Raw genomic sequence first — 12,991 nt, forward strand, 5'->3', positions numbered from 1 at the left:
ATATACAATTTAAGAGATAATATTACGAAATATTTGAGGTATATTTATAATATTATTGTGTAATAATTTATATTAGGCAATGTTTATTATCTATTCTATACAACTCTATATTTTTAAGAACTAAACCACAGCCCTATAATAAAACAAAGTCTAAATTCAAAAACTTATGTTTTTATCAGCTAATAAGGTTTATTTACTTTTCTTTTTGTTTAAATATTTTGGCAACAATAATTTCTAATATATATTTAATACATATATATGGTTCTTTTACAATAAAATTTACGTAAATTTTACTAGCACCAAAATTATTTTAAAATTAAAAAATAATCTATAGACTATTTTAGACGAAAGTCGAGGGTTAATCCAAGCCCAGCTTTCACCAGTACTACTACTAAGCCAAAAAAGTAAACTATGAGAAGCAAGAACCATCAATCGCCGAAACAGCCTATCAAAAAATAATAATATATATAATACCAAAGGCTAATATTTTAATAGTTAATTTTTTTTATCTTTTTAATTAGTGATATCTGATATGGAAAACGCCCATTGGTTGAAATATTTACGTCACACGATGACACATAAAACGTTTTGGTACTTTTTTTGACATGCATGTTAATTTTTTTGGATGTTTTTTTCTTAATTATTTTCACATTTTGTGCGATTTTTTTATAATTTTTCTTCCTATTATTTTTTAATTACACATCATTAAGTAATTGTAATTATTTTCTTATATTCCCCAATTATTTTTTTTTAATTCACGCTGAATATATAATATTTAGTATTTAATTTCTTTACATATTAATTTTAATTTTATTTTAGCCTTAATTAGAAGTAATTTTTAAATTGTTTTTCAAAGCCCCGTTTTAAATTTTACTTTTTTTTTCTTATCACCAATCAGGCTTAGCACTTAGTTAAAATCGTCTGCTAGACCAAGTTAAGCCTAATTTGCGTTAGGGTAAAGGGTTCATATTGATAAATAAATTATTAAAATCAAAAAATTCGCCAAAAAATTTCCTCCAAATATTTTTCTTTCGTTTCAAAACATTTTCAAATTTGGGATTTTTTTTTTTAAATATTACGGGTTTTTTTTATTTATTTTTATTGTATTTAAATATTAAGTATATTTTTATTAAAGGCATCGAAATGTTTTTTTATTATTTGTTTTCAATATGAATTGACTAAAACTTGTATTTTTTTATACTATTGTAAAAAAGTTAGCCCATTAAAATGTAACGAACGTATTTTAATCTAAATTAATTATTGAATTTTATGTTAAATTTATTTTTTATCGAATACTTATCACAATTTTGTATTTTTTTTTATTGTCCCATATATGACGTACGATACTGCATTAATTAATTAATCTTCCCAAACATTTTTAATTAATTATACCGTATTATTTAATTCTAAGGGAAATTTACGTGAAACAGGGGGCGCTGCTAGGGTATTTTGGAATTTTCAGGGGTTGGTTTTTTTTTTCAAAGTTAATTTTACATTTACAAATTTTCTCTTTATAATTACTTTATTTTGGTCTTTAAATATCTATAATTTGCAATTTTTCCTAAATATATTACACTGAAATTATAGGTTTCCCAATGATTTTTCATGATTTTCAGCAAAAGTTTCAGGAATTTGATTTAAGAAGCCTAAAAACGGAAGGTGGGTTTTATATTTCGCGCCTTTAATACACTGAACTATAGCAACATCCTTTGAAAATTTTCGCGCCCTTAGTACAGCCATCTAGCACCCGAGTGTAGTGTTTTCTTAATAAATAATGGCGGGTTAACTGAACTATAGCGCCATCTAGTGCTCTTCTTAGTTACTATTTAAGTTTTTAATTGTTTCTAAATTACATTCACAGCAAATTTTGAGGAATCGGAGAAATTTAATATTTAATTTCAGTTTATCGGCTTCTAATTATCATAATTCCTTAAAAATTAAACCGAAATATAATTATAATCACGGATTAACCTAATAAAAATTAAAATCACGATTAAGTTCGACTCTACTCTTGCTTCAAAAGTTAAAATTTAATTAAATTTCTCAATTAAATTTAATCAAATTTCCCTACTATATATATTCACTATTACATTATGAAAAATCCAACTAACCTTACAATTTCTTCGTTTAAAACGTAACAATTACATAATTCTCAACGTTATTTAACTATCATAGCACACCAGTTCAGATCAGTTCCACTTCCTTATGATATATATTAATTTTTTAAAAAATGAACTGCATAATGTTATGTAAATTTATGTATTAATTAGTTTTTCCCCCGCAAAAAATTCCGCTACTTTTAATTAGGCAGTTAAAATACTAACCTAATTTAACCATCACAGTTCGAGTCCTTTTTAAATAACTTCATTATTTTCTTAATTATAGTAATCAAGTATATCACTTAACATATATTTTCTGTACATATATTCAGAATAGCACACGGTTTTTTTTTCTAGTTTGGAAAGAGGGGGATATATGATGTATTTATTTAATGACATTTATATGTTTCATTTAATTTTGTTATGATGTGAGAGTCATGTGACTTAATTGAAGAGGAACATTTTGCTGTATGCATTTTGTGAGTTAGTAAGAGTTTTATTTGCTGCGTTTCGTCGCTCATTAAGGTTACCTTCGTACTGCTATTTTAATTATTAGACTTAATAAATAAATATTCAAATTATTTAAAACCTACGTCACATACTTTTTCATTATTATTATTTATCTTTCACTGATTTAATCGCAATCGACCATTACGGCGGTAAATTCGAATGGGAAAATTTAAGATACTTCTTTCTCTACCAGGTCACACGAAAACCAGCCAGCCGCAAAGAGTCAAAGAATCACTTTTGCAGGCCCTAAAGCACGCAAAAGTAAAAATAGAAAATCTCTGCGCTCTCATAATACAAAAGCCTACTGCGCAGGCGCTAAAATACAGATTAAAATCCGAGTTTTACCATAGCCCTGTCGATCACGCGCTCACCGGACGCAAGCTGCTCGACAGGGCAAGCAGGTTGCGCCCGTAAGAGCGTGATTGAGTGGGCAATGGTCTTAATTAAATTTTAGTTCCATCGAAATGGTCTATTGCGTATAAATATATTTTTTTGAAGAAAGTAGCAAACAAGTTATTTCGACATAAGAATATATTCTAGGGTCCCTATAAGTCAGAATCGCCAATTTGAAATTACACTCTCAATAAGTGTTTCAACAGTCAGGGTCTCTAAGCTAATATTTGGGCTCAAATGCAGGGGTCACTTATCTTTTTGATATTAAGCTTTTTGAACAAGTAAATAATTAAAACAATAGATACGAAGGTATACCATATTAAAAACAATATTTTAAATATTATATCGTTTAAATGAAAATGTTGGGATGAAATATATTTTGATTTTATCTGTCATTTCGTAAGCATATATCAATTTAGCAAAGATTCAATAACTTTTAAAGACGAAATTAAAATAATTTCATTGCAAAATTGACTTTTAATGAGATATTTAAATGCCCTAAGAAGTATTTTTAATTGGTAGTGTTATAACGAGAACTTAAAATGTACGAAGGATTATCATAATAATTTAAACATTCACTTAAATTTATTTGGAAAATATGAGTTTTTGAAAGTTTCACCTTAATAAGAAAATAAATTGAGATAAATTGTCGTGAATATTCAATATTACACGTGAAATGGGAGCACGTGACGATTCGAAGAATTCATCATGGATTATGCTTTTTTAAATATAGAGCACAAAGCGACAAGAAGCGGCAAAAGATTAAAAAATATTGCCGTGATTTCGCAATAAGTACCACGATATTACGCTTTTCGCGTTCTTATCTCTGGTTGGTGGAAACAAAGAGAATATATTCTCTTTGGTGGAAACCTTGGCCAATGAGAGGGCAGGTTCCGCAAAACGTCCCAACTAAAAATCTATATCCATACAGGTAGTTTCTGAAAATTTATATCTATACAGGGTCTTTCTGATAAGTCTAGCATAAATTAAGGGGGTGTTCTTTGGGAAATCGATTTTGAGTCGAAAATGTCGTAACTTCTATCGCCATTTTGTTTTCCACAAGGGACACTGTTTTCGAGTTAAGATTTGATGGGTGTTTTAGGGATGACCCCTTAATTAAATTAGCAATCATTGTCTTTATCAGTTTCTTAATTAAATTTAAGGGGTCTTTCGTAAAATACTCTTAACAATCATAACTTGAAAACAGTGTCCCTTATGGCAAAATGGCGATAGAAGTTAAAACATTTTCGACTCAAAATCGATTTCCCAAAGAACATCCCCCTTAATTTATGCAAGACTCATCAGAAACACTGTATAATTAACTGCAGACTGACTGATAATCAGTCTCCTGTTCAAACTGCTAAAAACCTGCGAAGTACAAATTTTGCAGGAATTCTATATTAGTAAGCGATCTAAAATGTTAAAAAAAATGTCATGATAGGGCTCATTACTGCTAGTATTTTACAATTTTAACATAAAATGCTTGCTTTAAAAGCAGTTCTCTGCATTAAGATGCATTCGTAGTTTTAATCCAAATTAAATTCAATGAATCCGTTAGTTATAACTCTCACAATTAAAAATACTTCTTAAGGACAATAAAAACTAAGAAAATACAAACACATATTTTGAGCAAAAGTTTGCATAAAAAGTTTTTAAAAGCTCGCCTCTTGTACCCACATAATCTTGACAAAGACGGGGAAAGTGGAAGCGTATGTTAAATAATTTCACCTAATATTAATTTATATTAAATTTATCATTAACGGGTTATTTGTTTGCCTGCTTATCGTTCCATTTTAGTTTGTGCAAGAAGCGATATCTATTTTACTAGGGAGAAGGTTTAAGATGCCTAAGTATTCGCGCGCCATAGTCTCAGTCCCCCTTTCAAAATACAAGGGGGGGGCGTAAACGGAGGCCGGGCTATTTCGCCTCTCCTCAGTCGGAAAATATGACTGTAATTTTCGTCATTCGCGTCGCGCTGACATGAGTTTTCAAGAACCAATGATATGCTGGTTGTAATTTAGAGGCGGGGATTAACTCCGGACCTACGTTTGGACTGGAGATACCTTCTCCCTAGTAAACTAGATATCGCTTCTTGGTGTGTGTATGTGTACGTGTTTTTTCTTTTCTTTAATTATCAAATACAAACTCTGCGAATTCTTGGGGTATTTCTAAATACAGTTTTTAGTATTTCTTTTTCACATGGGATTGAAGAAGAAGTAGCGGGATTATTGAAGATTTTTTAGCAACGCCTTTTATGTTATAATATTTCATAGAATTAATTAAGTGTTTTTTACTATTTTTAATTTTCATTTTGGCAGAATTATTATTTATGTTCGTATGATTTGTTTTTGGCCACTTTATGTCGCTTGATTTTATTTAATGTTTTCGGCGCGAGAAATGTTAGTAGTATCGAAAAGCGGAAACGGGAATTAAAGAAGCGATATGTGTTAGCGGATTTTTTTGACGGAATTCTGAAATAGTAAAGTTACGTTTAAGCACAGCCAGAAGTTACATGTAAAATAATTCAATTCAACTAGAATTTTTAACATTTTACAGGGAGCCCAGTCAAAAATTTAAATTCGATCCTTATAGGAAAAATTAAAATTATAGGATTTTATAGGAGGAAAAATGTGTTTTTATAGGATTTTATAGGAGAAAAAATGGGTTTTTATAGGATTTTATAGGAGAAAAAATGTGTTTTTATAGGATTTTATAGGAGAAAAAATGTGTTTTTATAGGATTTTATAGGAGAAAAAATGTGTTTTTATAGGATTTTATAGGAGGAAAAATGTGTTTTTATAGGATTTTATAGGAGGAAAAATGTGTTTTTATAGGATTTTATAGGGGGGAAATGTGTTTTTATAGGATTTTATAGGAGGAAAAATGTGTTTTTATAGGATTTTATGGGAGGAAAAATGTGTTTTTATAGGATTTTATAGGGGGGAAAATGTGTTTTTATAGGATTTTATAGGAGGAAAAATGTGTTTTTATAGGATTTTATAGGAGGAAAAATGTGTTTTTATAGGATTTTATAGGAGGAAAAATGTGTTTTTATAGGATTTTATAGGAGGAAAAATGTGTTTTTATAGGATTTTATAGGAGAAAAAATGTGTTTTTATAGGATTTTATAGGAGGAAAAATGTGTTTTTATAGGATTTTATAGGAGGAAAAATGTGTTTTTATAGGATTTTATAGGGGGGAAAATGTGTTTTTATAGGATTTTATAGGAGGAAAAATGTGTTTTTATAGGATTTTATGGGAGGAAAAATGTGTTTTTATAGGATTTTATAGGGGGGAAAATGTGTTTTTATAGGATTTTATAGGAGGAAAAATGTGTTTTTATAGGATTTTATAGGAGGAAAAATGTGTTTTTATAGGATTTTATAGGAGGAAAAATGTGTTTTATAGGATTTTATATGAGAAAAATATGTTTTTATAGTAAAATATAGGAGGAAAAATGTGTTTTTATAGGAAAATATAGGAATAAATAATCTAATATATAATACTATTATGGCATAAACTAAAATCTCAAAAAAAAATAACAAATTAGATTTTACTTTCAAAATAGGAAATTAATTAAAATATAACATATAAAAAATCCTGAGCGAACTCCGCAATTTCGGTGTCTAGTCAAATGTGATCTCGATAAAAGAGCTAAATTTTGATAAATTCAATGCCAAACTATACGAATTCTTCGACTAAGTGAAAAAATAGGGATTTATTGGACCTTTCTTCAAATTATAGGATATTATAGGGCCTTTGTTCAAATTATAGGATATTATAGGACCTTCTCTTCAAATTATAGGAGTCAATTGAACCTTTCTACAAATCATAGGATAATATAGGACGGTTCAAAGATTTAGGATTTTATAGGAATTATAGGATTGCTGGGCTCCCTGATATTATTAGATAGAGCGTATAAAATTATGAATATTTCAAATTGGAATTATGTGTTTATCTACAATATTAAAGAAGATATAACCAGTTGAGATAAGGCTGTGAAATACGGTCAGGTGGTACGAGTCGACCAATAGTATTTTATACCCCAGATAGATAAGTAATCTCTATTAATTTAACTTAATTTCTCGTATCTTCCTTAATATTGTAGATAGATGCGTAGCTTCAATTTGAAATATTTAATATTTTATACGCCCTATCGAATAAAAAAGTAAAATTCTGACATAAATACATTGCAGGTTACATTTCTACAATAAAGTTAATAAGATGTTACATTTGCGTTAGACAGTTTTTAGAAAATTAATTAAAATTAAAAAGAAACCGATAACAACAAATTCGGTTAGAAAGTTCGTACAAAACGTTCTGGGCTCAATATCTGGTTGAACTAAGTGGGAGGAGCCAGAAAATTAATAAAATTTTACGTCAAGAACCCACATAAAACCTAAGAACGTTCAAATGATAGAATTGGGCCATAATGCCTTGTTTTCAGATACGTTTAACCACTATTTCCGGTTCTCTCACGTAACGACCCCATATTGGCAAGCAAGAGTGCACAAGTGAGAGCTCACGTTTACCTTGATACGTTCGGGGGTCTTAAATAGGTTCTTGGTTCAGTTCAATTCAATTAAGTTCGAAAAACTGTCCAACTTCGGAAATAGGAAGAAAATGAACGGGGGTGAATAAAAGACAAAATGCTTATATACATTACGAACTGTTGTTCAGAAAAGAATGATTTCCTGCGGTACGAAAACATTTGCGGCGGACACACGAGTGAAGAATTATTTATTTCTCGAGAAATTGAGAGGCTAGGAGTTAATAAGACTGGAGACGAAGATAATACGAAAAGTAGGAGTTATTTTAGACGGCGGCCGCCGTTATAGGATAGTACAGACAGCACCCCGGCAGCCTTGAGGCATGAGCGGGTGAGCCGTCAAGTTGGTCGTTGGAAACATTGGCAGCCGGGTCCTGTTTGATTGGCCGCTGACTGCCTGGCACAAACACAAACCAATAATTGTATATTCAAGCAACACGTTAAGGACACAATATTCAACATAGATCACGTGACGGGAAGACACCAGTGACCAGAGAAAAGGTGACAGAGTCTGGCTGGCAGTCGTGCTCGCGCAACCATGGTCACAATAAGAAGGCAATAGATTATATTTAAATATAATTAATTTAAACGGATTAAGATAGAATGAATTAAGAATTAGCATAAGTTTGTAAGATATCCTCTGTAAGTTTGGTATTAGTAACTAAAAGCTAGTCATAAACTGACGTCACAGATTCTCGACTTGGTGAGACCAAGTAGTGATATCTAGTTTATTAGAGAGAAGGTATAAATTCGCCAGATATCCCGCTTTATCCCCAGTCCAAACGTATAGTAGGTCCGCAGTTAATCCCCGCCGCCTATAAATTACAACCAGCACCTCATTGGTTCTTGAAAACTCACGTCAGCGTGACGCGAATGACGAAAATTACTTGTATTTTCCGACACTGAGGAGAGGCAGCGAAATAGCCCGGCCTCCTTGCACGTCCCCTCTGGTATTTTGAAAGGGGGACTGGGACTATGGCGCGCGAATACTTAGGCATCTTATACCTTCTCCCTAATAAACTAGATATCACTTCTTGGCGAGACGCTATCAAAGGCTCAGTACCAACATAGTAAGGGTGTTATAGGAAGTAACTTACAGAATATATCTTTAAACTTATATAATTATTAAGATTTAATAACGCATTATTATATTAATATATATGCTCTGGAAAGGAAAGTGCGATATAGATATTGACATTGACATAACCCTACAATAAGTATAGGTCTCTTGTACGGGATTATAGCAACGGCTATGTCCATCCATGCGAGAATTAAAAAATTAAAGAGACTTTGTTTAAAATTTTCATTTCAAAACCGGAACTTATTTGTCGAGTCGGGTTACGGGTAGATATACAGATAAGAGAAAGGTTTCCGTTCTTGGCAAATCAAATAACCATTCGACCCATATTTATGCAGAGTATGATTGGCTTATGGTATAGGCAAGAACGTATACAAGTCTAAGAACGTTCAAAGACAAAATTCCTTCAGCATCACAACCGTATTGGCAAGAATATAACCATGGATATGGGTAATGACGTACTGCAAAGGTGTGAGCTCATGGAAACGTTCTCAGAACTTGTATGGGTTCTTGGTTTAGAGTTATGGGAAGCACAGAAAAAGAATAGGAAGTAAATAGGTACGAACAGCAAAAAGGAAGTGTGGGGCTAACCACTCTCGGATTACGTGTACATACACAGATAATAGTGGGTTACGTTTCTTAAATAAACATAGCTGTCATCAGTAAAACTTCAGTGACTAACAAATACAGATGCTATCAAAATCAAATAGCTCGATTCTTAAATGTTCTCTTAAGTCAATGACGTTGATACGCAAAATTTAAACGTCCTTCAGTGTGGCACTAGCGTTGCAACGGTCGCGGCAGTGGACCGCATGGCATTGGGGAGACTCAATAAATGCGTAAACACTAACTAATAATGTAGGGTTAATTTTTTAACAAGTTAATAAAGCCACTCAGCTTCGATCTTTTCCCTCCAACGATTGAACAAGTCAATCGAGGAACGATCATCAATGAAGAAGGGATTTCCGGTGATGGAATTCCCAACTTCCGCTTCCCGCTCAGGAAAAGATCGTCAAGCTCATCCTCGTGGTTGAGTTTGCCTCGAGTTTGGATGAACAAACACGAGAAGATATACTATAGGAATGATCCCTTGAAGTATGATCTTAATCTGTGAAGGGTTTCGGCAAAACTTTTATAATCGTACGCACATAGTATGATCGAGCCGTAGATGGTAGATTTATTCAAAAATATAGCTAAGTGAATTCAATATAATCATTTTACAAAGTTTGAAATGGTGTAATCTACTATAATGTAATTAATTGTCAAAAAAACGTCCGAAGTTTATTGAAGTAGAAAGCCCTTTGCGGCTAATATAACGAACGCTAGCATTAAAATTTCAAAAAATTATTAAGCCTCCATTTAAATTAGTATGGGGCAATAAACTTATGGTATTATACATTATAACCATAGCCAGTAAATAATCTGGAACGCAACTATTTAGTAATTTTAGTTAAATGGTTGACACAAAATCCCTCCAGGATAAAGGATAAGGTATTTGAATTCTGGACGATTGTCAATGGCACACCAATATGGTGTACTGGAAAACGATTGTCAATGGCACACCAATAAGGTGTACTGGAAAACGATTGTCAATGGCACACCGAGTGAAATTGACCATTGCCTCCTACATCCATTGGGAGGCAGTGAATTGACACAATATATATGTATGGATAGGCCATATTGGGTGTTCATGCGCCATTTGTCCATTTCGTGCAGATGTGTGGTGAAAATGGTGTAAAAATGGTTCACATACCCCTGACTCCTTCGTTGGAAGAAATGGATTTTCGTTTGTAATGTCGTGTTCCGCCTCCACTGCCGCTCTTTTTCTCGTTTCCGTTTCCAGGCTTGTGATGCGTTTTCTCGTCGCTTCCGAGCTCGATTTTCGGCCAAGGGTTATTGAGACGCGCCATTTTCTGATTGTTGTAGAAGTTGTTGCTATTGACGAGCTCAGTTTCGCCGGCCAAAAGGCCCTCTTGGCAACTCTGCAAGGCGCTATCCACCAAGATCTGGAAGCGAGCTGGGTACAGCTTTTCGCTGTGCTCGCGCAATTTGTGCCACCGAGACTGTTCGTCAATCGCCGATAAACCTGCGTCATTATGACGTAGAAATTTAAACGCTAACAGATCGAAATGTGGAGACAAGACGATAAACCTGACACCACCCTGGTACTTTATGGTGTGACAGTTATAGGGTAGGTAACTGTTTAGTTAGGCTAGGATCAGGGTACGTTGGGTTGGGTTGGGTTGGGTTTCGGTTCAATTTAGGTTAGCCGGAAAGGTACCATAGGCTTAATAATTAGTATTTTCAAAGCAAACTGTATTGTAACTATAAGACAAGGCTTACCGAATAGACAAATTCGTTAATTACGAACAGAGAAACCATCACACAGGGGCGAGGCCGCCATTGGGGTATTCTCCCACTTGCCAAGAAGCTCGGTTCACGGAGCACGAGTTCACTACACGCGGGAGGCTAACCAACTCGCACGGCCTCTGACGTTGCTTCTTGGTGAGTGAGAGGATACCCCAATGGCGGCCTCGCCCCTGTGTGTTGGTTTCTCTGTTTGTAATAAACGAATATGTCTATTAGACCTCAGAATCAGTATTTTCCACACAAGCTGTAACGCAACCATCTTCGTATACAAAACCTAATTACAAGGCTTAGCGAATTACTTACCAGCTAAATCTATAACAGTTTCTCCCAAGAATTCGTTGGGTTTGTAAATATCGTAGTTCCAAACGCTAACTTCTAAACACTTTTGTTTCAACTCGTCCGCGGAGATATTAGGATAGACCATAGTTTGTTTCCACTCTGGGTCGCTACATCGCGAAAAATAGCGCGTGCGCCGTTGGTTCTCCATACTGAAATATAGGTAAATCTCCCTTTTACCCACAAGTTCAAGGTTGAAAGGTCAAAATTGTCTCCTTACCATCTCCCGGGCAATAAATAGCATTTAACGAAAGGATCTGGAAGGCCGCTGTTATCCCTAGTTGTTGATAATTTTCGCGCCCGCACGATAGTGACGTAGAGGATTGAAGCCTTCACGTCGTAACAAATTTGTAACTATGTCACGTACAAATTAACCAATTAAAATCGTTACATTATTTCCACGTTTCGGATCAGTTCGTAAATTACCTGGATTTCTCCTTTTATCTTTTCCGCTTTGAATTTTATCTGCGTAATGTCGTTTATGCAAATTTAAATACGTAATTAATTCATAAGTTAACAATATTCCTTTCAAATTAGGCTTAGCATTTTTATTTTTAAGGAAATATTTTGGCGTGTTCTTATTGGTTACTTTTTTTTAGAGCTCCAGTTTGGTAAAGGTTAAAGTTCATAAACGAGTACAAAATGTAAATAAATAAATAAATAAAAATTATTGCGCATGCGTGGTTGCGTAAAATTTGAAGAAAGACATGCACGTGATCATGATGGCGTTATCAAAAGGTAGGATTATGATTGGTCCAAAGTGCGAATTAAAATATAGGCGAAATGATTAAAGATTTAAGATTTTACGATTAATTAACGAAAGGGGTTTGTCCAGTAACTCAGAAATTTTCTTACTAAATTCTGAGTAACTAAACGGCAAGAAAGTAAGAATTTGAAGAATAGAATAGTAAGATCGACAAATAAAGCGGAATTAAGCGTTTCTAAGCTGTTTTCAGAACGATTCTTAAAGGAAGAGCTTCATAAAAATTATCTTTTTTGGCTCTCAAAGAATTCTAATAGAGCTCGAAACTTCGAAATAACATTATAAACATTAAAATCTCATTTGTCCCAATGCTGTCAGTCAGATCTTTTTACGTAAGGAACTCTCAAGGCTAAGTTAGGAAAGGGATGGAAACTCTCAAGGTTGAGTTACGTAAGGGATGGAAAATCTCAAGGCTAAGTTACGTAAGGGATGGAAAATCTCAAGGCTAAGTTACGAATAAGGGATAGAAAATCTCAAGGCTAAGTTACGTAAGGGATGGAAAATCTCAAGGCTAAGTTACGTAAGAGATGGAAACTCTCAAAGCTAAGTTACGTAAAGGGTGGAAACTCTCAAGGTTGAGTTACGTAAGGCATGGAAACTTTCAAGGTTAATTTACGTAAGGGATGGAAACTCTCAAGGCTAAGTTACGTAAGGGATGGAAACTTCCAAGGTTAAGTTACGTAAGGGATGGAAACTCTCAAGGTTGAGTTACGTAAGGAGTGGAATCTCTCAATGTTAAGTTACGTAAGGGATGGAAACTCTCAATGTTAAGTTACATAAGGGATGGAAACTCTCAAGGCTAAGTTACGTAAAGGATGGAAACTCTCAAGGTTAAATTACGTAAGGGATGGAAACCCTCAAGGTTAAGTAAGGGATGGAAACCCTCAAGGTTA

General features: G+C 33.4%; 1 protein-coding gene and 1 non-coding gene across 10 annotated transcripts in view; both read right to left on the minus strand.

Annotated features, from left to right (window-relative positions):
- Positions 1-672: 672 nt before the first annotated feature.
- The window catches only part of LOC149679606 (uncharacterized), a 142,138-nt gene continuing 129,819 nt past the window's right edge, over positions 673-12,991 (minus strand). For 5 of the 9 annotated variants that reach the window (XM_089835429.1, XM_089835431.1, XM_089835428.1 and 2 more), the window contains 5 exons: positions 11,762-11,800; positions 11,556-11,689; positions 11,303-11,487; positions 10,383-10,715; positions 673-7,948 (listed from right to left, as the gene is read on the minus strand). In XM_089835429.1, the coding sequence (XP_089691555.1) occupies positions 7,818-7,948; positions 10,383-10,715; positions 11,303-11,487; positions 11,556-11,689; positions 11,762-11,800 (822 nt within the window). In that variant the 3' untranslated portion in view covers positions 673-7,817. Of the gene's footprint in view, positions 7,949-10,382; positions 10,716-11,302; positions 11,488-11,555; positions 11,690-11,761; positions 11,801-12,991 lie in introns of those variants that run through there. The other 4 variants (XR_016365847.1, XR_016365846.1, XM_089835430.1 and 1 more) reach the window with 4 other exon arrangements.
- LOC149679607 (small nucleolar RNA U3) lies at positions 9,518-9,734 on the minus strand. The gene has a single exon (XR_016365970.1). It is a non-coding gene; the product is annotated as a small nucleolar RNA U3 (small nucleolar RNA).

Source organism: Phalangium opilio, unplaced genomic scaffold, assembly GCF_054372755.1.
Source record: "Phalangium opilio isolate 3A_F unplaced genomic scaffold, DU_Popi_V2 ptg000041l_1, whole genome shotgun sequence".
In the NCBI taxonomy this organism is placed as follows: Eukaryota; Metazoa; Arthropoda; class Arachnida; order Opiliones; family Phalangiidae; genus Phalangium; species Phalangium opilio.